Source organism: Danio rerio, chromosome 3 (assembly GCF_049306965.1).
Source record: "Danio rerio strain Tuebingen ecotype United States chromosome 3, GRCz12tu, whole genome shotgun sequence".
NCBI classification, from domain to species: Eukaryota; Metazoa; Chordata; class Actinopteri; order Cypriniformes; family Danionidae; genus Danio; species Danio rerio.
In genome coordinates this window covers 45,797,085-45,818,773 of record NC_133178.1, presented here as the reverse complement: position 1 = coordinate 45,818,773, position 21,689 = coordinate 45,797,085, and the positions used below count along the sequence as shown (strand labels likewise).

The following is a 21,689-nucleotide window of genomic DNA, read 5'->3' as shown; positions in this document are numbered from 1 at the left end:
TATTTTTAACCAGCCAAAGTGGCTAGTGGGGGTGTCTGTCTATGTGTTAATGTCAAGCCCTAATTAGATTAGTTAGTACTGAAGGCAAATCTGGAGCTTTTCTAACCAAATAACTTACGATAACACCCAAAAACTAGTACAGCCAAATTTATATGTTATAGAAAATTATTAAACACAAATTTAAAAAAGAGGAAAAGTTTAGTTTAATTTTTGTAGGTTGTAATTTTTCTTGCAATATTTTCCTTTAATTTTAATTTTTAATCTTTCAATTTTTAAATATGTTTGGTGACTAAATTATTAATTTAATAAATATATCTGTTTATAAAATCTGTTTTGTTTAAACACACCAAAATACATTGCCTATGTTTACTGAGAAATGGATACAAATATTCATTTTCAAAATGGCCTGCACTCAATTATGCTGAGCGCTGTATGTGATGTAGACTATTTAAAATTATGCCACACTACAATATGTAGATACTATGGATATATGGAAACTTTACATTCAAAATGACTACATTTTTATATATATTATTTAATGGTCAAATTTTGATTAATGCTATTAATAGTTCCTACTATAGAAGTCAATGGTTAAAGGTTGTCAACTTACTTTAAAATATCTTCTTTTTATGTTCAACAGAAGATTTAGAAACACTTGAGGGAGTGTAAATAGCATTTTTGGGTGAACTATCCATTTAAGGTGAAACAAAGGACACTGAGTAAAACATAATAATAACTGAAAACCAGTAACTATCCAAAAACAATATAAAAACACACTAATTAACAACAATTAGGAGCAATGTGACATATGGGAAATCTGTGACATATCAATAGTGGGTTCTCAGAGGTGTCGGCTCATGGTGGTGTAAATGTGCTGCACATTAAAGCAGATTTGCCTCAGCATATTAAAACAACACACTGTGCTTGAGGGAATTAAACTTCCTTTTGCCTTTTCGGGAGAAATGTATCTATTTTACACAAGCACAAATAGTAACCATAGCAACAGAACTGCAGGATGAGCTGTTCTTCTGTTCACTGTCGGTCATTCTCTTTTCACTGGTAACTTCCCAGAGTGCACCGGGGTATGGGACGTGTTCAATAATGCCCCCTTCCTCCCTTGACAGACCTCACGAATTCATTTTGACATGAAGGAATAAAAGCTGATGATTTTGTCATTTTGGAGAAACTGTACTTCATGACATCCAATCAAGATTTTATGACTGAAAGCAGAGCCTGTGAGTTTGGGAATACGAGTGGCAGTTTAATATTTCAACGGGTAAAAGGCTCCAAAACAGTACAACAAGTTGGGTTGGGAGGGAGTAAACAGAAAGATGTGATTCGATCGAAGAGTAAATCAAAAATACTGCCATAGACAGAAAAGGAAATGTGAATACAGCAGAATGATTAATCATCAGCACCAAATGTGTTGGAAACCCTTTTGGAGCCGTGGAGTTTCGAATAAATCAGTTGTCATGCTGCCTCTAAAAACTGCTATGAAATAAGTAATAGACAGGTGTATGTGTGTGTAAGTCTAGAGGAAATACTTGCATCAGACCTGAAAAGAATCACGAGAGAGAACAAGTGGGTTCTTTTGGCCTAAGGAGTCTGAGAGGTTGAAGATCCTCAGAGAACCGCTGATTACTTCTTTGGTTGGTCTGCTCAATCACATCACCTCTGATGATTGAACTGAGAGCAGATTGGGCTCTATGGGGTTCCCTTTCCATTTTACTTAACATCTAGATGTTTCCTATTAAAACATCCATGGGGAAATGGTTTGGACCACCTCCTCAAACAGTTTTTTTCTAATTAGGTTAAAGATCCCATGAAATTAAAATAAGGTTTTTTAGATGTTAGTATCAGTATGGTTCATTTTTAAGATATATACACTACCTGATCAAAGTCTTGTCGCCTATCCAAGTTTAAGGAACAACAAATAATAACTTGACTTCTAGTTGATCATTTAGTATCAGAAGTGGCTTATATGAAAGGCAAAGGCCTCTAGATTACACTTATTTTACCAAAATAAAATATGATCACCGCTTGAATTATTTAATTAGGACAGTGTGGTCTGACTTTGCTTGGACAAAAGTATTTTCACTTAACAGAAATAATGTACAGTATAGAATATAAAGTCATGGTGCAATGGACAAAGAATTAATATTGTGTATGACTCCCATGAGCTTGGAGGACTGCATCCATACATCTCTGCAATGACTCAAATAAATTATTAATAAAGTCATATGGAATGGCAAAGAAAGTGTTCCTGCAGGACTCCCAAAGTTTATCAAGATTCTTTGGATTCATCTTCAATGCCTCCTCCTTCATCTTACCCCAGACATGCTCAATAATGTTCATACTAGTGACTGGGATGGCCAATCCCGGAGTACCCTGACCTTCTTTGCTTTCAGGAACTTTAATGTGGAGGCTGAAGTATGAGAAAGAGTACTATCCTGCGAAGAATTTGCCCCCTCCTGTGGTTTGGAATGTACTGGGCAGCACAAATGTCTTGATACCAGACTGTTGATGTTGCCATCCACTCTGCAGATGTCTTGCACGTGCCTATACTGAACGTAACCCTAAACCATGATTTTCCCTTCACCAAACTTGACTGATTTCTGTGAGAATCTCGGGCCCATCCAGGTTCCAACAGGTCTTCTGCAGTATTTGTGATGTTTGGGATGCAGTTTAACAGATGATTCATCGGAACATCTACGTTTTGTCGCTTTCCTTTGCCTTGTTCGCTTATTTAACAGCGGTCGCCACAGCGGATTGTAATGTAATGTAATGTGTGTATTTATATGTCGCATTTACTGAGTCTGGCCATACACCCAAAGCACATCACATCATGAAAGAGGGTCTCTCCAGACCACCACCAGTGTGGGACAGGGATAGAGCCAATTCGGTGGATGGGGATGATTGGGGGCCATGATGGGTAAGGGTCAGTGGAGGGAATTTGGCCAAGACACCGGGGTTACACCCCAACTCTTTACGAGAAGTGCCATGGGTTTTTTATGAGCACAAAGAGTCCGGATTTCGGTTTAATGTCTCATCCGAAAGACGTCACTCACTGACAGTATAGTGTCCTCTTCACATTATTGGGGTGTTAGGACTTACACAGACCACAGGTTAAGAGCTGAACAGGTTAAATAACGTTTGTTTTAGTATTTTTCAATCAAAGTCTGAACATCAGTTTGACAGCTTCAGCCACAATAACCACAATTTCTTAAACATGCCCCTTTTATCATTAGTTTGTTTTGAGAGAATGATGTGCAAATCAATATTTCGTTTTAGTTGGAAGTGAAACAAGTGAAGTGGCAACACGAGGCAATTTAATCATAACTCCATGTTAAAACAGCTGCCATAACATTATTTATCAATATGTGGCACTTTTTGGATTCCCGGAAGCTATAGAAATTAAAAATGTCTATATACACCACACATTCACATTCTCATAGCTGAGTCTTCTTTCTTCACAAACATTACGATGCGTGTTTTCCCATGTTTTTTAATTCTTGCCTTGTTCCCGTTTTGATCCTTTGCTGCCTAGCCTGACCTCTCGCCTGTATTTTTGACCACATTTATTGGGCTACCCTTGTGCAACTATTTTGCTCCTGTTTTTGACCACTGCCTATACGACCTTGCCTTTAATAAACTGCATGTGAATCCGAACGTCAGCGTCTGCTTCATAACATCAACATACTGAAATGTGATCATTTTTATACATTTTATAATCTCACAAAATAATAAAACATAAATAAAAAAAAATAAAAAAAATTAAATAAAACAGTTTAGAGAATGTAAGTTTTATAAATATATATATATATATATATATATATATATATATATATATATATATATATATATATATATATATATATATTGTGTTTAAAGTGTGTAGGATTGCAACTAGTGATTCAAGGTATGTAATAGTGTAAGTTTAGTTTTCCTGTGCCACAATAAATAAATATCTGATTATGCAATAAAAGCAATTTGCATTAATTCCTCAAGTTACCAATGTCTCACACACAATGATAGAGTAATGTTTCATTTATAATTACCACTGACAAAAAAAACAAGACAGAAGAATATCACCAGCAAACCTTGAAATGGCTTCTCTGCAGAGAAAACACTGCAATCAAATATTCCTGTCACTATCAGTTGATGGAGGATCTAGTGTACAAAAAAAGCTCATTTTGATGATGCTGGAAATATGTATTGATAGAAATAAGCCAATGTGAGTCATTTTAAAATTATCTGCTTTTATTCAATCCTTCCAAGCTCCAAAAAGCAATGAAATATGCTTTATTTTATTCTTATGTAATTTTTATTTCACAATTAGTTTTAGGCTATTACATCTAGGCATAGGCCGGTATAAGATTCTGACGGTATGATAACCTAGGAAAAAGGTTTTAAATTTTACAGTTTGACGGTTTTGTGCTTACTGCTCTCAAAGCTGTCTTTTTTAAATGTTTAGGTAAAAAAACAAAACATTTTCCCCTTTGAACAAAATACATTTTATTTTGAGAAACATTTATACTATTTTGAAACAGTAAACATTCATTCATTCATTTTCTTTTTGACTTAGTCCCTTTATTAATCTGGGGTCGCCACAGCGGAATGAACCGCCAACTTATCCAGCATTTGTTTTACGCAACGTATGCCCTTCCAGCTGCAACCCATCTCTGGGAAACATCCATACACATTTATTTACACACATACACTACGGACAATTTAACCTACCCAATTCACATGTACCACATGTCTTTGAACTGTAGGGGAAACCTGGAGGAAACTCATGCAAACGCAGGGAGAACATGCAAACTCCACACAGAAAACGATTATTTTTAGTTTTTTAATTTTAATGTAGCATATATTGTCCTGTCTCTTAAATTGTTTATTATTGTTGCCATCTTTGTGAAGCAACATTCATGTTGTTTTAATGCTATACAAACAGTGGTGTAAAGTAACAAATTACAAATACTCAGATAACTGTAATTCAGTCATTTTTTCAGGAATAATAATTTGCTTGGTAGTTTTAAAAGTGTGTACTTTAACTTTCCCTTAAAGCACATTTTTAGTGCTGTATTGGTACTTTTACTTCACTAGTTTTCTTCAACCTGCAGTCACTACTTTATTTCTTTCTTGTCTATGATTGGCTAAAGTACAAAAATCTGTCCTGTGATTCCTGTCCAATCAAATCACACATAGAAAGTACATCGCATCAGAATGAACTACCTCAAGACATGGACGCTTTATAAATGCAGAAAACCTTTTGAAAGCATTAAAAATGTCCAAGAACGTGTCCAAATCTTTCCATGCATTGACCAAGAATGCTGACCACGTAATGACTAAAATCACCAAACAACCTTAAACAATTACTTAATGGAATGAATGAAGAAATGAAGGAAGGAATAACGAATGGAAGGAAGGACCATACGAATGAAGGAAAGATTCAAGGAAGGACTGAACAAACTAAGAAACAAAAGAATGAATTAACAAATGAATAAATGAACAAAGAACCAAATGAAGGAAGCAACAAAAGAATAAAGGAATGAATGAATGAGTGAACGAATGAAGAGAGGAACGAAGGAACAAAAGAATGAAGGAATTTAGGAATGAGTGAACGAATGAAGAAAGGAACAAAGGAAGGAACAAAAGAAGAAAGGAATGCATGAATGAGTGAACGAATAAAGAGAGGAACAACTGAAGGAACAAATGAATGAATGAAGAGAGGAACGAATAAAGAAACAAATGAATGAATAAATGAATGAACGAATGAAGAGAGGAATGAAGGAAAGAAAAAATTAATGAAGGAACGAATGAATGAGTGAACGAAGGAGGGAACAAATGAATGAAGGAACAAATGAATGAGTGAACTAATGAAGAGAGGAATGAAGGAATGAACAAAAGAATGAAGGAATGAATGAACTAATGAAGAGAGGAATGAAGAAAAGAATAAATGAATGCAGGAACGAACAAACAAACGAACAAGGAATGGAAGGATGGATCAAATGAAGGAAGGAAAGATTCAAGGAAGCACTAAACAAACTGAGGTACAAAGAAAGGAATAAATGTATGAATGGATAAATGAACAAAGAATCAACTGAAGGGAGAAACAAAAGAATGAAGTATTGAATGAATGAGTGAACAAAAGAAGAGAGGAACGAAGGAAGGAACAAATGAAGGAGCGAACAAATGAATGAAGAACAGAACATACAAACAATGGAAGGAAGAAAGGAAGGAGCCAACAAGTGGGCGAATTAATGAACGAATGAATTTAGGAAGGTCCATAAATGCACTACAGAATGTTACGTTTACACATGCCTGCACAATCTTCATATAAACACATCCACTTTTCACGGTGTAATACTCACTACTCACTATTCTTGAGTGCTTTTAAGAGGGCTACTTTTTACTCATACATTGATTAATATTTATAACAAATACTCAACTTGCACTACATTTTTGGGCAAGTAATGGTACTTTTACTTGAGTATGATTTTTCAGTACTCTTTCCACCACTGTATTTAAAAAAAGTTGGCCTTGACCTTAATTGTTCCAAACCAGTTTGAGTTTTTTTTTTTTTTCTTTTGAAAACAAAAGAAGGTCTTTTAAACCTGTAACCTCCGACTTTCATTGAAGTTGTTTTCCATACTATATATGTAAATTGTTACAAATTTCCAAAATTCTTCTACATATTTGTAGAAGAGTGAGTAAATGATATTCATTTTAGGTGAACTATCCCTACAACCTTGAACCCTTAATAATCCTTTATACAGATAAGTTTGGCATGAAGGGCATGAACTTCATCATCTTTAAGACCGTCACACGGAAAAACATGAGGCATTAGTGTATCAGCAAGCATGCAGCTGTGGTTGAGGTTGATCTAAGTTTAGCCCCAGGCTCAGTGGAACAGATGACAAGGAGGGGGTCCTTTGGACTCAAAACCGTATATTACTTAAGCTTAATAAATGCAGACTGAGGGCAAGGCACCCTGCACAGTGCTCCCATTAAAGCAATGCTTAAAAAGTAAAAGATTTTGTCTCTGCAACGAAGTCCCCTCCACCACCTCAATGATGTGACCATACATGCAAATTGCTCATTATCATTCGTGTCTTCTCAAATGCCTGCAGCAATACATGCGCAAACTCAAATGCACCGTACATACACATACACACCATCTCATCCATCCATACGTGAAATGGCTGTTAACTACCAAAAGCAACTTTTAGAAAAAAAATACCAAATAGGAAAATGCATTTAAATTCACTGGGAAAAAAATGTATTTGATTTTTTTTTTTTTTTTTAGGTAAGTGGTTGCAAAAGAATTTATATGAGCTGAATTTTAACAAACAAATAAAATTTGGTAATGTTTAACATAATTTGTTTGTTTAAATTCGGCCCATATAAATTGTTGGAAACCACTTACTTTCAAAAAATAAGTAATCCAATGATTTATTTTTTTCAGTGTAGATGTGCGTAGTCGCCAAAATTTCTTTTTACACATAAAACTAAATCAGGATCAAATCAGATTTCGCTTGAACTGATCTTTATCCAATAAACATACTCAGTGTGTGTGTGTGTGTGTGCGCGTATGTGTGTGTGTGTGTGTGTGTGTGTGTGTGTGTGTGTGTGTGAATTTACATTGTAAAGTTATTAAGCATAATCTCTTTGAGATTATACAGTACTTAGAATAATTGAGTACACTCCATTTTAAAATAAATATTTTATTTTGGTGCATTTAACAGATTTATTAAACAGATATATTTATTAAATAATATTTTATTTACAGAGCATCTTTACAAACTGAAATATAATACAATTAAATTCAATCAAAATATTGCAAAAAAAAAAAATTACAAGCTACAAAATGTCAACCAAATTTTTCATTTTTTTGCTTTTGATTTTTCCTCCATTTAAAATTTGTATTTAATATTTTTCTATAACAAATAATTTTGGCTATACTAGTTTTTTGACCGTTAACGTAAGTTATTTTGCAAGATTAGCTCCAGATTTGGCTTCAGTACTCACTAATCTAACATATATGCACAAATATATTATTGTATAGCTTCCTATTCAAAATATGAATTTAAAAGATAGATTTGAGAGGGGTGTACTTATATATGCTAAACACTGAACATGAAAATAGACTTATTGTCACAACATATACTGGAGAACCTAGTGAGACCTATCTTTGCTGGCAGATCATGTTACGAAATGTAATTAAAAGAATAAAGGGTCACAGTTGATACAGACAACACACAGTTCTGAGAAGTTCTGTCTGTGTGTGTGTGTGTGTCATTTGCATCTTCATGGAAATATATTTTTGGATGTTCTATTGACTGTTATATTAATAACACACAGTGAATAAATAATAACGTACACTTTTTTTCAGTTTATTCATGACAATTTTCATTTGTATAATGTTATTATCATTAGCAGTCATATTTATTATCTGAATATTTATATTTGTTTTAACAAAAACAAGTTTAGATTTGTCCACCTGTCAGGTTTTGGTGACGTATGCATCACCATATGGGGCATAAGAATAGGACGTGTGTTTGGATATAACTCAGTTTTTTGACTACACTTTGTTATTATTGTTTATTTATTCATTTGCTGGAAATTAGAACTGATTTTAGAAATAGTTTTGAAACAAATCTTTGTGCTTAACAAACGAAAATAATTATGTAGGCTAGTGGATGTCCTCAGTGGAGTGCGTACAACACCGTTTCCTTATCCACGAAAGTAAAGGAGTAAAGTGTAAAAGTAAAGTAAAGAGAAAGTAAAGAGGCCAGAGAGTTCTTTATCCTCGCACTGCTGATGGTCTGTTTAACTGTTTTCTCGCTAGTGAAGCGTTCAGTTTTTCCACTTACAAAGTCCACCATGTTAGACTTTGCACCTAGATCATTAAAATAGAGCCCAATTTGTTTGTTTAAAAACAGCCCATATAAATAGTTCGTAACCATTTACCCTAAAAAATTGTAAATTATATTATTATTATTAGTAGTACTATTATTATATGAGATATTTTTGGAAAGTTATGTTTGCATCATCAAAAAAGTTTATGCCGTTTGAAAACATTTTTTATACCAGAACATTAGATACATGTATTTTTATCTGCGTTGATTTGCGATAATACTAATTTGTTTATTGTTGTTGTTATACATACACTAGATGTTTTTCGTTACAGACATGCAAGCTGTAAAATAAACCAAAGTTAAAGGGATAGTTTAGAAAATTTTGTTAATAATTACTTGCCTCAATTACTCATGTTGTTCCAAACTCCTGAGACCATCTTCAGAACACAAATTAAGATATTTTCGGAGAAATCTTTGAGCTCCCTCATCCTCCATAGACTGCAATAGTCCTGACTAATTAAAAAAAAAAAAAAAAAAGCATCCTCAAAACAGACCATATACCTTCAGTGGTTCAATTGGAATATCATCAAGCTATAAGGATACTTTTGTGCACACATAAAACAAAAATAATGACTTTATTCAGCAGTTTCTTTTCCTCATTGTCAGTACATTGTGCGCCTTTGCAAGTACTGAGCACTGATGCACAGTATACACCCCCCACACCCAGAAGCTCACGCAAGAGATAAAGGACAGGCACATCTAAGGAAATGCAACCACAAAACGTGTGCCCTAAACTGACACGTGTGGCCTAAACTGAGGAGAAGAAACTGTTGAATAAAGTCATTGTTTTTGATTTATGTGTGCACAAAAGTATTCTCTTAGCTTGATAATATTCTCATTCTTATTCTCATTGAACCACTGAAGCCATATGGTCTGTATTGAGGATGATTTTTTTGTATTTTTCTCGAGGCAGGAACTTTGCTGTCTATGGAGGATGAGGGAGCTCTTAGATTTCATCTAAAATAATACATATAATGAGGATGAGTCATTAATCACATTTTTGGGTGAACTAACTACGTATGCTTCTCCCACATATGACTGTGTATACAATTTGGGACTCAAAAATTGTAATAGGATCTAAACCATGAATCTTGCTGCATCCCTATTAGGCAAGGTAAGGCAAGTTTATTTATATAGCACATTTCATACACAATGGCAATTCAAAGTGCTTTACATAAACAAGAATAAAAGAAACAAGTAAAATAAAAATAAAAACAAATAATAAAAATGCGTAAAAACAAAACAAAATATAAAAACAAGTAAAATGTGATATAAAAGAATGAAGAAGAAGAGAAAAACATGATAGTGCAATCTGTCGGACGCTGCACAGTGCTCATTCAGTAAAGGCACAGCTAAACAGATGTGTTTTCAGTCTTGATTTGAATGTGCCTAATGTTGGAGCACATCTGATAATTTCTGGAAGCTGATTCCAGCAGTGAGGGGCATAGTGGTTGAAAGCTGATTCACCCTGCTTTGACTGAACTCTTGGAACTTCTAGTTTAAATGATCCTAATGATCTGAGTGATCTGTTAGGTTTGTATTCAGTGAGCATATCTGTGATGTATTTAGGTCCTAGGCCATTTAGTGATTTATAGACCAGTAATAATACTTTAAAATCTATTCTGAATGTAACTGGCAGCCAGTGTAAAGACCTGAGGACAGGTGTGATGTGCTCTGATTTTCTGGTTCTGGTTAGAATTCTGGCTGCAGCGTTCTGGATGAGCTGCAACTGTCTGACTGTCTTTTTAGGAAGACCAGTGAGGAGTCCATTACAGTAATCCACCCTGCTGCTGATAAAAGCATGAACAAGTTTCTCTAAGTCTTCACTAGAAACAAAGCATCTGATTCTTGCAATGTTTTTGAGATGATAGTATGCTGATTTAGTTACACTCAAAAAAATAGCTCATTACGTTAACTCAATTTAATTGTGTGCAGGTTTTCCATCCAATAAGTATGCGTAGCCCTAACCAAAATAAAGTTCATTTACATAACGAAAAGTAATTGAGTTAGTCCAACTCAATTTTATCAAATATAGTCAAGCAAATAAAAATTCATTAAATTACTATAACTGATTTACATTCGTTCAACTAAATATAAATTAATTGGAAATATTTATTTTTCATTTGATCCCGTTACTACACACACTCAAAAAATAGCTCATTAGGTTAACTCAATTTAATTGTGCGCAGGTTTTCCATCCAATAAGTATGCGTAACCCTAACCAAAAGATCATTTACATAACGAAAAATAATTGAGTTAGTCCAACTCAATTTTATCAAATATAGCCAAGCAAATAAAAATTTATTAAATTAATATAACTGATTTACATTCGTTCAACTAAATATAAATTAATTAATTGGAAATATTTATTTTTCATTTGATCCCGTTATTACACACACACGCCAAACAGATTGTATCTTTTTTTTTATTATTGGAAAAACTTTTAGAAACACTTTAACAGATCTTGCATCTGGTGTGAAGTAAATGTATCCCATGTTTTCCAAAGCATCAAACACATTAAGGGAGTAGAGGCATCAGCAAATGATGCAAAATGTAAACATTCCAATAAATCTGAATCCTGCTTGATCAACATTCAACTTAATTATAACATGGATTAAAGGCACAATTTATATATATATATATATATATATATATATATATATATATATATATATATATATATACGTTGAACAATAGAGGCTGAAACTAGTGCTTGTTTTACTTGACTAATTTGAATTGTAACAGACAGTTTTTAGTATCTGTCAGACCTTAAAACCAGAAGATATAAAACCAGTCTTGTATGTTAACGATGCACAAATAAATAAATGAAATTATACCTAAAACAGAGCACATTTATTAAAATGTGAAGCAGCAAACTTTGTAACGTTTCTTAAAAGGGCATAACCTGAGAACAATAATATGAAAAATGACTGGCTACTCGAGAGGTACAGCATTTTTAATCTGTGTAGTACAAATGGTTAATTCAAACAAAAACACAATTTAAAAAAAAGGCTGTGGGGACCAAATTTGGACAATAGGAGGGTGAAAACAGACCAAGACAGTTTGATTATAACAAGGAGACCCATTGTCACCAAAACTAGAACAATTTCTGAACAAGTGATTTGCTCTGGCCAGTCATAATTCAATTATCTAAACGTCAAAAATTCAGAAAAAAAAAAAAAAAAAAACAAAGCATTAGGTCAAGTCCATTTTAACAAGTGTTGCATCAAGTAATTACCTGACAGGTATGAGAGTAATGGAGACACTTGTTGAAATTATACTGTACATGAATGAGCCATGATGTGCAGATGTTGGCATCCCAAAAATAATAAATAAATATATAAAAAAGTTGCATTGGGAAATCCAAACTTAAAACCTCATCAACCATTAGTTTGTTAGGGGTATCAATTATCACACCAAGTCACTCCATCACCCTGGCTTCATAGAAAACATTTATCATAAAAACATTATTTTGCATTTGTATGTCCAATTTTTTTTTTTTTTTTACTTGTCCACATGCTTCCTTTTTGTAGCTTAGCCACAATGTAAAATGTCACATGGAAAACATCCATGAGTTCAGTGTTGTTAGTTTAGTAGATGAAAGATGGCAGAAGATTGAAAAGACAAATGAATCCCAAATACGAAAAGCGTAAAGAAACTTCATTTATTTGTCATCTGGTGTTCACTTTAAGAAAACAATTTGATTTTCAGCTGCTGTATCTTTGGATTGAGCTTGTGTCCATCCAGTCATTATGATTTTCTTGATGAACTCAAAGGTGTACTTGAGGTTTTCTGGAAATCTCAGATCAAGGGCAGCAAAACAAAACCCATGATGACACTGCCAACGTTGGTCAGAACTTTAATGCCTTCGATCACAATTCCCACATCCTGTGGCTCCCCGTTGACATAACTTCGGATTATGTAAATCCCCATGACTGTGCTTGAGATGCCCCTCTCCACATCATCAGTGCCAGAGGCCTGAAAAGACAGATCATATGCAATGATAAATAATCTGTGTGCATTTGTGAAATTTATAGAAGTCACAACATTTGTGAATCTGTGTGCATCTATTTACACTGACAGATATACAGTTTCATATTTGTGTGCCATGGGAGAAATAACAGAATAAAACTACAGTTACACTGTAGTTTCACTGTTAGAGACTACATGAGAAACAATCAAACTTACCAAATATGCCTTAAAGAATGAATCAGGATCTTCAGACCATTAAATTGATTGATAGATAAAATACATTGACTCAAATAGTCAGACGTTAATTCAATTGAGGTAAAGTTGGTTTTATATTTGCACATTCCTTCATTTAACGTTCCCTATATTATCTACTACGCTAATTTGAATATTGGGTCTGAAATCACAAGTAAATATGACTTGAAAACAACATTAGCACTATTTAATTGACAAAAAAAATTGTCCTTTGATAGTCATTGGCTGCTAATATGATTTCACTATTTAGAGCTTGCAAATAACACCTTTCTGAAATGATAGCAAGGAAAAAGTCTGAATGTGCGAATATTTAACCAACTTTGCCTCAATGTTGATTCAACATCACCCCGAGGACAAAAAATATTAAATCAACGTCGGAACATTATGATAAAAAACGTTAATGTTAACTCTGTCAGTCTATTTTCTCCTGCATGATGAGCGACTGGCTAGCCAGCTAACGTTAGCCGTCAACTTTACTAAAAACCGAAGCAAACCTTTATCACGCTTGTTACACACGGTCGAGAACATAACATGCATTCATAGCGAGGTACTCGCTGAAAAAGAAACGAATACTCACCAAAAAATGACTTCTTGTAATCGGGAGCGTCTCATCAACTCGTCTGCAGCCACAGGTGGAAAATGGTGGACGGAGAAACGCAATGCAGGTGGCAGTGAAAATGCACGGTCTCACGCATGCGCAAAACGGGGTCACTTTATTGAACTCATTTGATTTGGATTAATAAAGATTATAGGTGAAACGACTAATACATTTTACGTTACATTAATTAAATGTAAATTAATATTTTAAAAATCAAAATATTTAAATAATGGGAACAGTATTTATTTGTGTCACATCTAAGAAGGGCTTGAATCATTTTTTTGAGTGTATATAGACTTGCCTTGCTGTAAGCATTTAAGAAATAAATAGCAGTCAATGTCTTTCCAGTCAATCCATTACTCAAAAACCCTAATATGTTCAGTACTGCGAGTTCTTGTGATCCGTTCTAGCCTTCCTGATGAGTGTGATGAGAAAGTTGAGCAGGCAGACATGGACATTTCACTCTGCTTCTTGTGGCATCACATCAGCAGAGCCACACACACACACACACACACACACACACAAACACACACACACACACACACACTCACAGGCAGCTTTCTCTGTCTCTCGCTTTGTATTTCTCGAATTGTGCCGACCGCCCACAGTAGAAGCAGGACAGTCCGAGCCAGCGCTGCTGCACTAATTCTTGGATTGGCTGCGAGCGTGTCCTGGGGAAGGGAATACAAATCAGGCTTTACTATACAGTCAGGCCGAGCTGGACTGTTTCCCAGGAGCCTGCCGTGCTGGCCGTCTGTAGCCTAGGCAAAGGTTGACAGGACGGAAACCGGCCTTTGAGCTCTCGGCCTCCCTTGGGGCTTATGGCCCTCACAGAAGTGGATTATTACAGTAATAATCACCCAATTTGGTGAGGCGCCACTCAACAGAATGGCACATTTTGCCTCTTCCAGCAGCACTATAACATCAGTCTGTATATGTGCATTTATATACCAGCACAGCATGCAACACCCACACTTATCCTTGAGGGTAAAAACAGTGTATTGTGCGCTACACCAGATCAGGCAAACCCACAGAATCGACAAGCTGACAAATGTGTTTCTGTGTATTAAACTAATTCTTGATGATGATTTTTTTATAACAGCACTACAAAGCCAGAGTTATGGTCGTGCAAAGTCACAGAAATATAGTTCTTCTTCTCTTTCTGAGCACACTTTGTGGCTTTTTATTACATTCATTCATTTTCTTTTTGGCTTAGTCCCTTTAATAATCAGGGGTCGCCACAGCAGAATGAACCTCTAACTTATCAAGCAATTGTTTTACACTGTGGAGCACCCAGAGGAAAGCCACGCCAACACGGGGAGAACATGCAAACTCCCAGCTGATGCTTGAACCAGTGGCTTTCTTGCTTTGAGGCAACAGTGCTACCCACTGTGCCACCATTTGTATTACATCATTTAACTTAATACAATCTTCAATGTGTCATGAACTGCATTTTTTTACATTTATTTGATGTTTTCATCAATGTTAGCAAAATTGCTCTTTTACAGGGGTGTGACGAAATCTCGAGTGACGACATCTTGTGAGACTAAATTGCAATAATGTTTTTTGTTGAGGTGAAAAGTTTTCTCGTGAGTTGTGATGTTATGATGGAGCATGAGGGTGAAATTAGCATTGAAGATTGGACGAAGGACTGGGTTTAAACCTGCAAATCAAGTGCTTTGCTTGATGCGTAGTTGCGTGTCACTCGTTAACTTGAGTAGGGTATGTCTGCGGACTGATAGACGGGGGCATAACAGGAAGAGGCTCAACTTGTAGTACGTTAGAGGCGTAACTTAAAGTTATGGAGACCCACACCTACTCCACACCTAAAACCCAACCATCAAAGTTATTAACGTCTATACCTACAACACCTCTAAACCTAATCATCGCTATTAACGTCTACACCTTCCCCAATACTAAACCCAACCACCATAGTTATTAACGTCTACACCTTCCCCAACACTAAACCTAAACCTAAATACGTTAAATTCAGCGTTAAATTACAGAAATTTACACTAAAATAACAAAAGTTAAATTACAGCAATTTCTTTCTATGTAAATTTCCTGTAAATTTCTGTAATTTAACGTTTGTTATTTTATGGTAAATTTCTGTAATTTCAAGATCGTTATTTTAAGTTTTTTTTTTTTTTTTTCACCAACCCAGCTGCCGGAAAAAATTACAGTTAACTACAGTTAACTACAAGTTACACTTTGTTTGCTTGGGCGGGTATGACATAACCACTTTCAAAGGTTGGCGCATCCAAAAGCAAAGTCTTCTACAACTGCCACCACACAAATTAACCTTGCGATGGAATAATATTTTAGATTTGCTAGATTAGTGGCAACGCAGTGGCGCAGTAGGTAGTGCTGCCACCTCACAGCAAGAAGGTCACTGGTTCGAGCCTCGGCTGGGTCAGTTGGAGTTTCTGAGTGGAGTTTGCATGTTCTCCCGGCATTCGCGGGGGTTTTCTCCGGGTGCTCCGGTTTCCCCCACAGTCCAAAGACATGCGGTACAGGTGAATTGGGTCAGCTAAATTGTCCGTAGTGTATGAGTGTGTGTGAATGAGTGTGTGTGGATGTTTCCCAGAGATGGGTTACGGCAGGAAGGGCATCCACTGCGTAAAAACGTGCTGGAAAAGTTGATGGTTCATTCTGCTGTGCTGACCCCAGATAAATAAAGAGACTAAACCGAAAAGAAAATGAATGATGAATGAATGAATATGCTTAAAGCCAGAATCGTCATAAACACAAATTAAACTAAGTTGTGAAATATTCTTATTTTAATCTCCTCTCGTTCTCATGAATCCCATGCTCATGTCTCATCTCCTCGAGTAAATGTCTCATCACACCTTTTTTATTCTGTTTTTGATGCTCTTTTTGAAAGTAGTCTAAATGCCCACTGATATGATTAGGTAAATTTTGCATATTAAAATAGCTGATGATGAACAACTTAGTGACATTTGGATTTAAACAATGCTGAATATACAATATGTAGCAAACAAGGCAATAGTGATACTTAGTCAAATCTTTTACTGTAACTTGTGTGATTTGTGACTATACTATTGGATAGCTAGAATTAGGCCTGCACAATATGTTGTTTCAGCATCAATAATGCAATGTGATTGTTCGCAAAAGTCAAATTGCAGGATATATGGAATTGTTGAGTTTGTATTATAATCGATCACTTGTTTGTGTTTTTGATGCCTGTGATTGTATAATGATAATCATTCAGGTATAAGAAATATTGTACCGTTTGTGACCTTACGATGATTAATTTTATTGATTTTTTGTTATTTTAATCATTCATTTACTGTACTTGAATTCTGTTAAATGATAAAACACTTTATTTCAATTGTATCTTTTTCTTGATTGTATTTATAGATTGTTATGCAGAAAAATACTCACAACACATGCAAATACTGAAATACACTGCAAATAGCACACACCACAACGAAAATGCGTCGGGGAACCCCAAAAAATGTTTAAGATTGTTTATTAGATTTTATAGAGATGCATTCCCACTGCAGAATCATCCCAATTTATCTAACGTCATAAATTCTTTCCAAATAGAGATATTAAGTTATCAAGTGAAATTGTATTCGTATCACAATATATATCGCAAAATAAAAAAATCACAATGTTAGATTTTCCCAATATCGTGTAGCCCTAGAACTGCATCATCTTTTATATCCAGTCTCTCTAAAAAGCCTGTCAAACTGTGTTGTGTTTTTCATAATATGAAGCAAAGGAGAAAACTCTGTCTTGCTGATGCGATCTGGAACAATCTTTCCGAATATTGTACGCCATGTCTACAGCAGAAGTGAGAGAAATGAAACATTATTGTCTACACTGGATGGAATGACAAACCTTTGACTGTTAACTGATGCACTGCTCTTCAAGTCCAACATGTTCCAAGTGCTTAAGCTACAACTGAGATGAAGGAGAAATGGATTTGCAAGACAGACATCCAAACAATGGTCACATCCAGCTTAGATTACAACTTCTTGTAATCCTCTTTTAAGTGGGTGTTGATCTTTTACAGAGTTTTCTTGCTCTATGATGTCATACTGATACAAAAAAATATTTTTAAAAAACGTTGTTTTGGCAAATTGGTTTCAATAAAGGCTGTTTATGTTAATGATAACTATTTATAGGACAGTTTTAAAGTACAAGGACTGTTATATGTCAAAGGATCAAGGGGATTTAAATTCTCATTTCATAACCTCATTAAAAATGTATTTTCACAGTAATGGCACAGAAATAACCTTTGCTATCACATATCTTAATTATTTAGATCAGGGGTACCCAAACTTTTTCTTATGACGGGCCAAAAACCAAACTTGATTGAGGGTGGTGGGCTGGAAGTAAATATAGGGTAATTTCCTAGTTTATTTAATAATATTAAAAATGACTAGAAAACATTGCTTTATATTAACTATTACAGCATATATATATTTTTACATTTTAATGAACTTATTACAGTAAAAACAAAATAATCTAATTTAAAACAGAATTATACTAGCTTTTGCCTTAATTTGCTCGTCGATGTCTTCTGCATAGTCTTCTATGTGTGACAATATTTACATTTTTAAAAAAGCAGAATCATTTACAACCTGTAATTGAAACATTTAATTTTAGTCTGCTTTTTTGTAGCTAAAAAGGATGTGTCAAATTTGAAATGGCAATCTGTGTTAAAGCCAATCGCCCCAACCTTCTCCATCATTCTGACACTCCTTTCAGAGCCAAATCAAAGGTTAATGGGCCAACTTTGGCTCACAGGCCCTACTTTGGGCATCTTTGATTTAGATTATCTAAAGAGCCAGTGTAATATAAAGGTTCCATGGGTGCTAAAGGTTTTAAAGAGTGTATTTTAATAATAGGTTTATAATTGTATCATAAGAGGAACCATCACAATCACTCTAAATACAAATAAAGTTGTCATAAAAATGCTATGTGTTAAATCCCCATTATATTAGCGACTTGATGCAGAAACGCTTGATTAGATCATGCAAATTTTTTGGCTTGCGCATATGGCGTCTGCACGTGCCAAGAGCACAAGCGCATATGCCGCGATCCTAAATGAGTGTAATGTTCTCAGACGCGTCTTTTTCGGACCACTACACTTTGTAAGTCACGCTAGACTTTGTGTCATCCACTGCACGGGGGCTCGGACTTTCCAAAATCCCTTTTATACATGCGCACTCCTAATCCAGCTCATTCGCATTATTACTAAGCGCTTATGCCATGAGCTGCTCGTATCTGGTTTAAGGGGACTTCAGGGGGTCACGTTCTACTCTCTGCAACTCACGCTCTCCGAAAGGTACCGGATCCGTTACGCATAACGCATCATCAAGGATGCCCACGCGTCCCGCCTCTCCACACAAAGCTCTGTTAACCCTTCCAGCATCATTATTAACAGTTTTGGTCGTCCATCACGCACAAAAATAGCTCGCTTGTTCACAGGCAGCTAGTCACTCGGCTTTCTTACCGCTTATTCCCAGCGCAGTTGCTCATGGACGCGCTGGTGGTTCCGTGGAACGACGATGGCCAGGACATGCGGGACTTCTTGAGCCCCGGCCGGTCACTCGTGTCCATGGCGTTCGAGCGCTCTATCTGTCGGTGATGATGTCGGTCGGTGTCAGAGTAACCGCGATGTTTGATTTTGATGGGGGTCCGTGGCTGTCTCCACAGATGCTGGGGAGGCTTGAGGGTCGCCTGTCCCTCCCGGGGAACCGGTAGCGAAAGAGACAGGCTCTTTTTCGAGCAGGGTGGCGGTTCCATCATAGTGCAAAAGAAACAGATGTACGCAATGTGTTAAGAGCAATAAAAACGATATGGCTATGTATTCTTGCACATTAAGAAATCAACCCGTCTACTGTCCGTAACTGACTAGTCTCCATGTCTAACGACGGAATGTATTGAAATCGGGTCCAAAGGCAATAAAGATTCAGTGCTTTTGTGAGAACTAATCACAGTGTTCAGATAACAGGTGATGGCGCAACGTCGCCCCGTGTTCTTGTCATCTCCGCAATCATGTCGATGGTAAATCCTAAAGAAAAGTTATCAGCAAGGCTCCACTTTAAAACATCACGAGGCGTCGTGGCATCCGCGCGGCCGCCGGTGAAGCTCTTCCCCTGAAGTTTGCCATGGCGCGACGGGTCACTTGTGTCCTGTGCGGATTTTATTGCTTTTAAAACCTCCTCCAGACGCGATTATTGCTTCTAAACACCGCTCATGTCTCTCCAAGCTCTGGTGTCTCCAACTGGAGCCATGCGAACTCTGTGACGAGGAGAACTGTTGTACATCTGGAACTATCGGCGACTAAAAAAACTCAAGCTCGCTGTCAGGAGATTCACCTTCCACCTCCATTAAAACCTCGCCGCGAACAGTTTCATTACGCGAATCATGTTGGGTTTTGCCTGGAGAAGAGCGCGCGTGGGATGATGGATGTGTGCGATATCCATGCACGCGGCTTTTTCGCGTCCTCGCTTTCTTCTTTCTTGAAGCATTCGTTCAGTTCCGCGAAATCATCCTTGTGAGTCAAAGTTCAGCGATCTTCCAGCTGCACTTGAGTTAGTTTTGCCGTCTTATCGCGCTCGTATCAATCAGTTGTCGACAGATGTTAAATTATGGCATTTGAGAAACACTCTACGGCTCCACTCTCACTCTCCTCCACCACCATCTCTCTCTCTCTCTCTCTCTCTCTCTCTCCCCTCTCTTCATTTCTGAGTCCGCGCCTCGACGCAGTTTTTTTTTTCTTTTACTTGAGACTAGATAAACCAAAAACAGCTTCAGTCGTTGCTAGTTTTCCCTATGAATTGATTTCGCATGTAATTATATTAGGTAAACATCGAATTTATCAGTAATGTGAGTCGTGACGAATAACAATAATTATGATTATCCGTTTTTTTAATGAAATAAATAATGTGTCTTATTTGGATTAACCGAATTAAACAATACGATTGGTACAGTACGCAAACGGATAACTACAGAATTTTGATGTTATTTTGATAATGTTTTCACCCTAGTCAACATGGGTCAAAACCAGTTTATTATTCTCAAAAGATGTCTGCTTGAACCAGGAGGACTAGAAGAGTTTAATGAAATCTATCTATTAGCATTCCCATTCATCTCAATGGCAGTTTCTGGACTGGCGCAGAATCCCCAGATGTACATAATTTCAGATCAACTATCTTTCCTCATGGGCGCTCAATGGTTTCTGCTGCCAGGTTATTTTGAGCCAACCATCTGAGTCTAAATGCCATGCGACTAATTACAGATAAACGTTTAAGAGCTCTTCAAAAATCATTAGCAATAAATGAAATATTAAAGAGGCCATATGTAAGACATTTCATGTATGAATCTGTTTTTTTATTGCCAATCTGAGAACAGGCCTTTAACTTAACAAGACATTTCACAAATTAATTGTTCAGAAGAGCCTGTAACCTGACTTTTTTTTTTTTTTTTTGCAATGGAAATGTAAAAGATGTGACCTTTATGAATGCTCTTCATGTTTCAAAGTGTCACACATGATTTTTTTTTGTGTGTATAATTTTATTTTAAATTGCAGAGCCTGTGTAAATATATATCAATGTAGCTAATCAAATTTCTTAGCTGCTGCTTTTTCTTGTTTATTTTTTTATTTAGAGGAGAAGAGTGTTGCCCAAATTTACAAATTCATCTAAACATCGCTCTTATTATCAGGGTTTTGCTGCAAAGGTATTTATTCTTATGTTTTACTTAACCCAGGCTCATTATTGATACGTACCGCTGCATACATTTCTGGAAAGCATAAAATTCGTCCCGGAATGTACATTTTTTTTTTTTTTTGCAGTTTTTGTTTTTGCGAATCCACCGCTGTGTACGCTTTTTCAGATCTCAGATTTCTCTCGCAAGTGCCATTTGTTCCTGTTGTTCTTGTGTAAATCCACCAGAGGCCTCTATCG

General features: G+C 36.0%; 1 protein-coding gene and 1 long non-coding RNA gene across 2 annotated transcripts in view; both read right to left on the bottom strand.

The window, feature by feature from the left end:
* Positions 1-20,439, bottom strand: part of pde4a (phosphodiesterase 4A, cAMP-specific) — a 124,039-nt gene extending 103,600 nt beyond the window's left edge. Inside the window, exon 1 of the mRNA XM_009299744.5 lies at positions 19,232-20,439. Within this exon, the coding sequence (XP_009298019.1) occupies positions 19,232-19,527 (296 nt within the window). The 5' untranslated portion in view covers positions 19,528-20,439. The remainder of the gene's footprint in view (positions 1-19,231) is intronic.
* si:dkey-248g21.1 lies at positions 12,572-13,793 on the bottom strand. Its single transcript, XR_001798026.3, has 2 exons — positions 13,723-13,793; positions 12,572-12,899 (listed from the first exon to the last, which is right to left on the bottom strand). It is a non-coding gene; the product is annotated as a si:dkey-248g21.1 (long non-coding RNA).
* Positions 20,440-21,689: the final 1,250 nt, after the last annotated feature.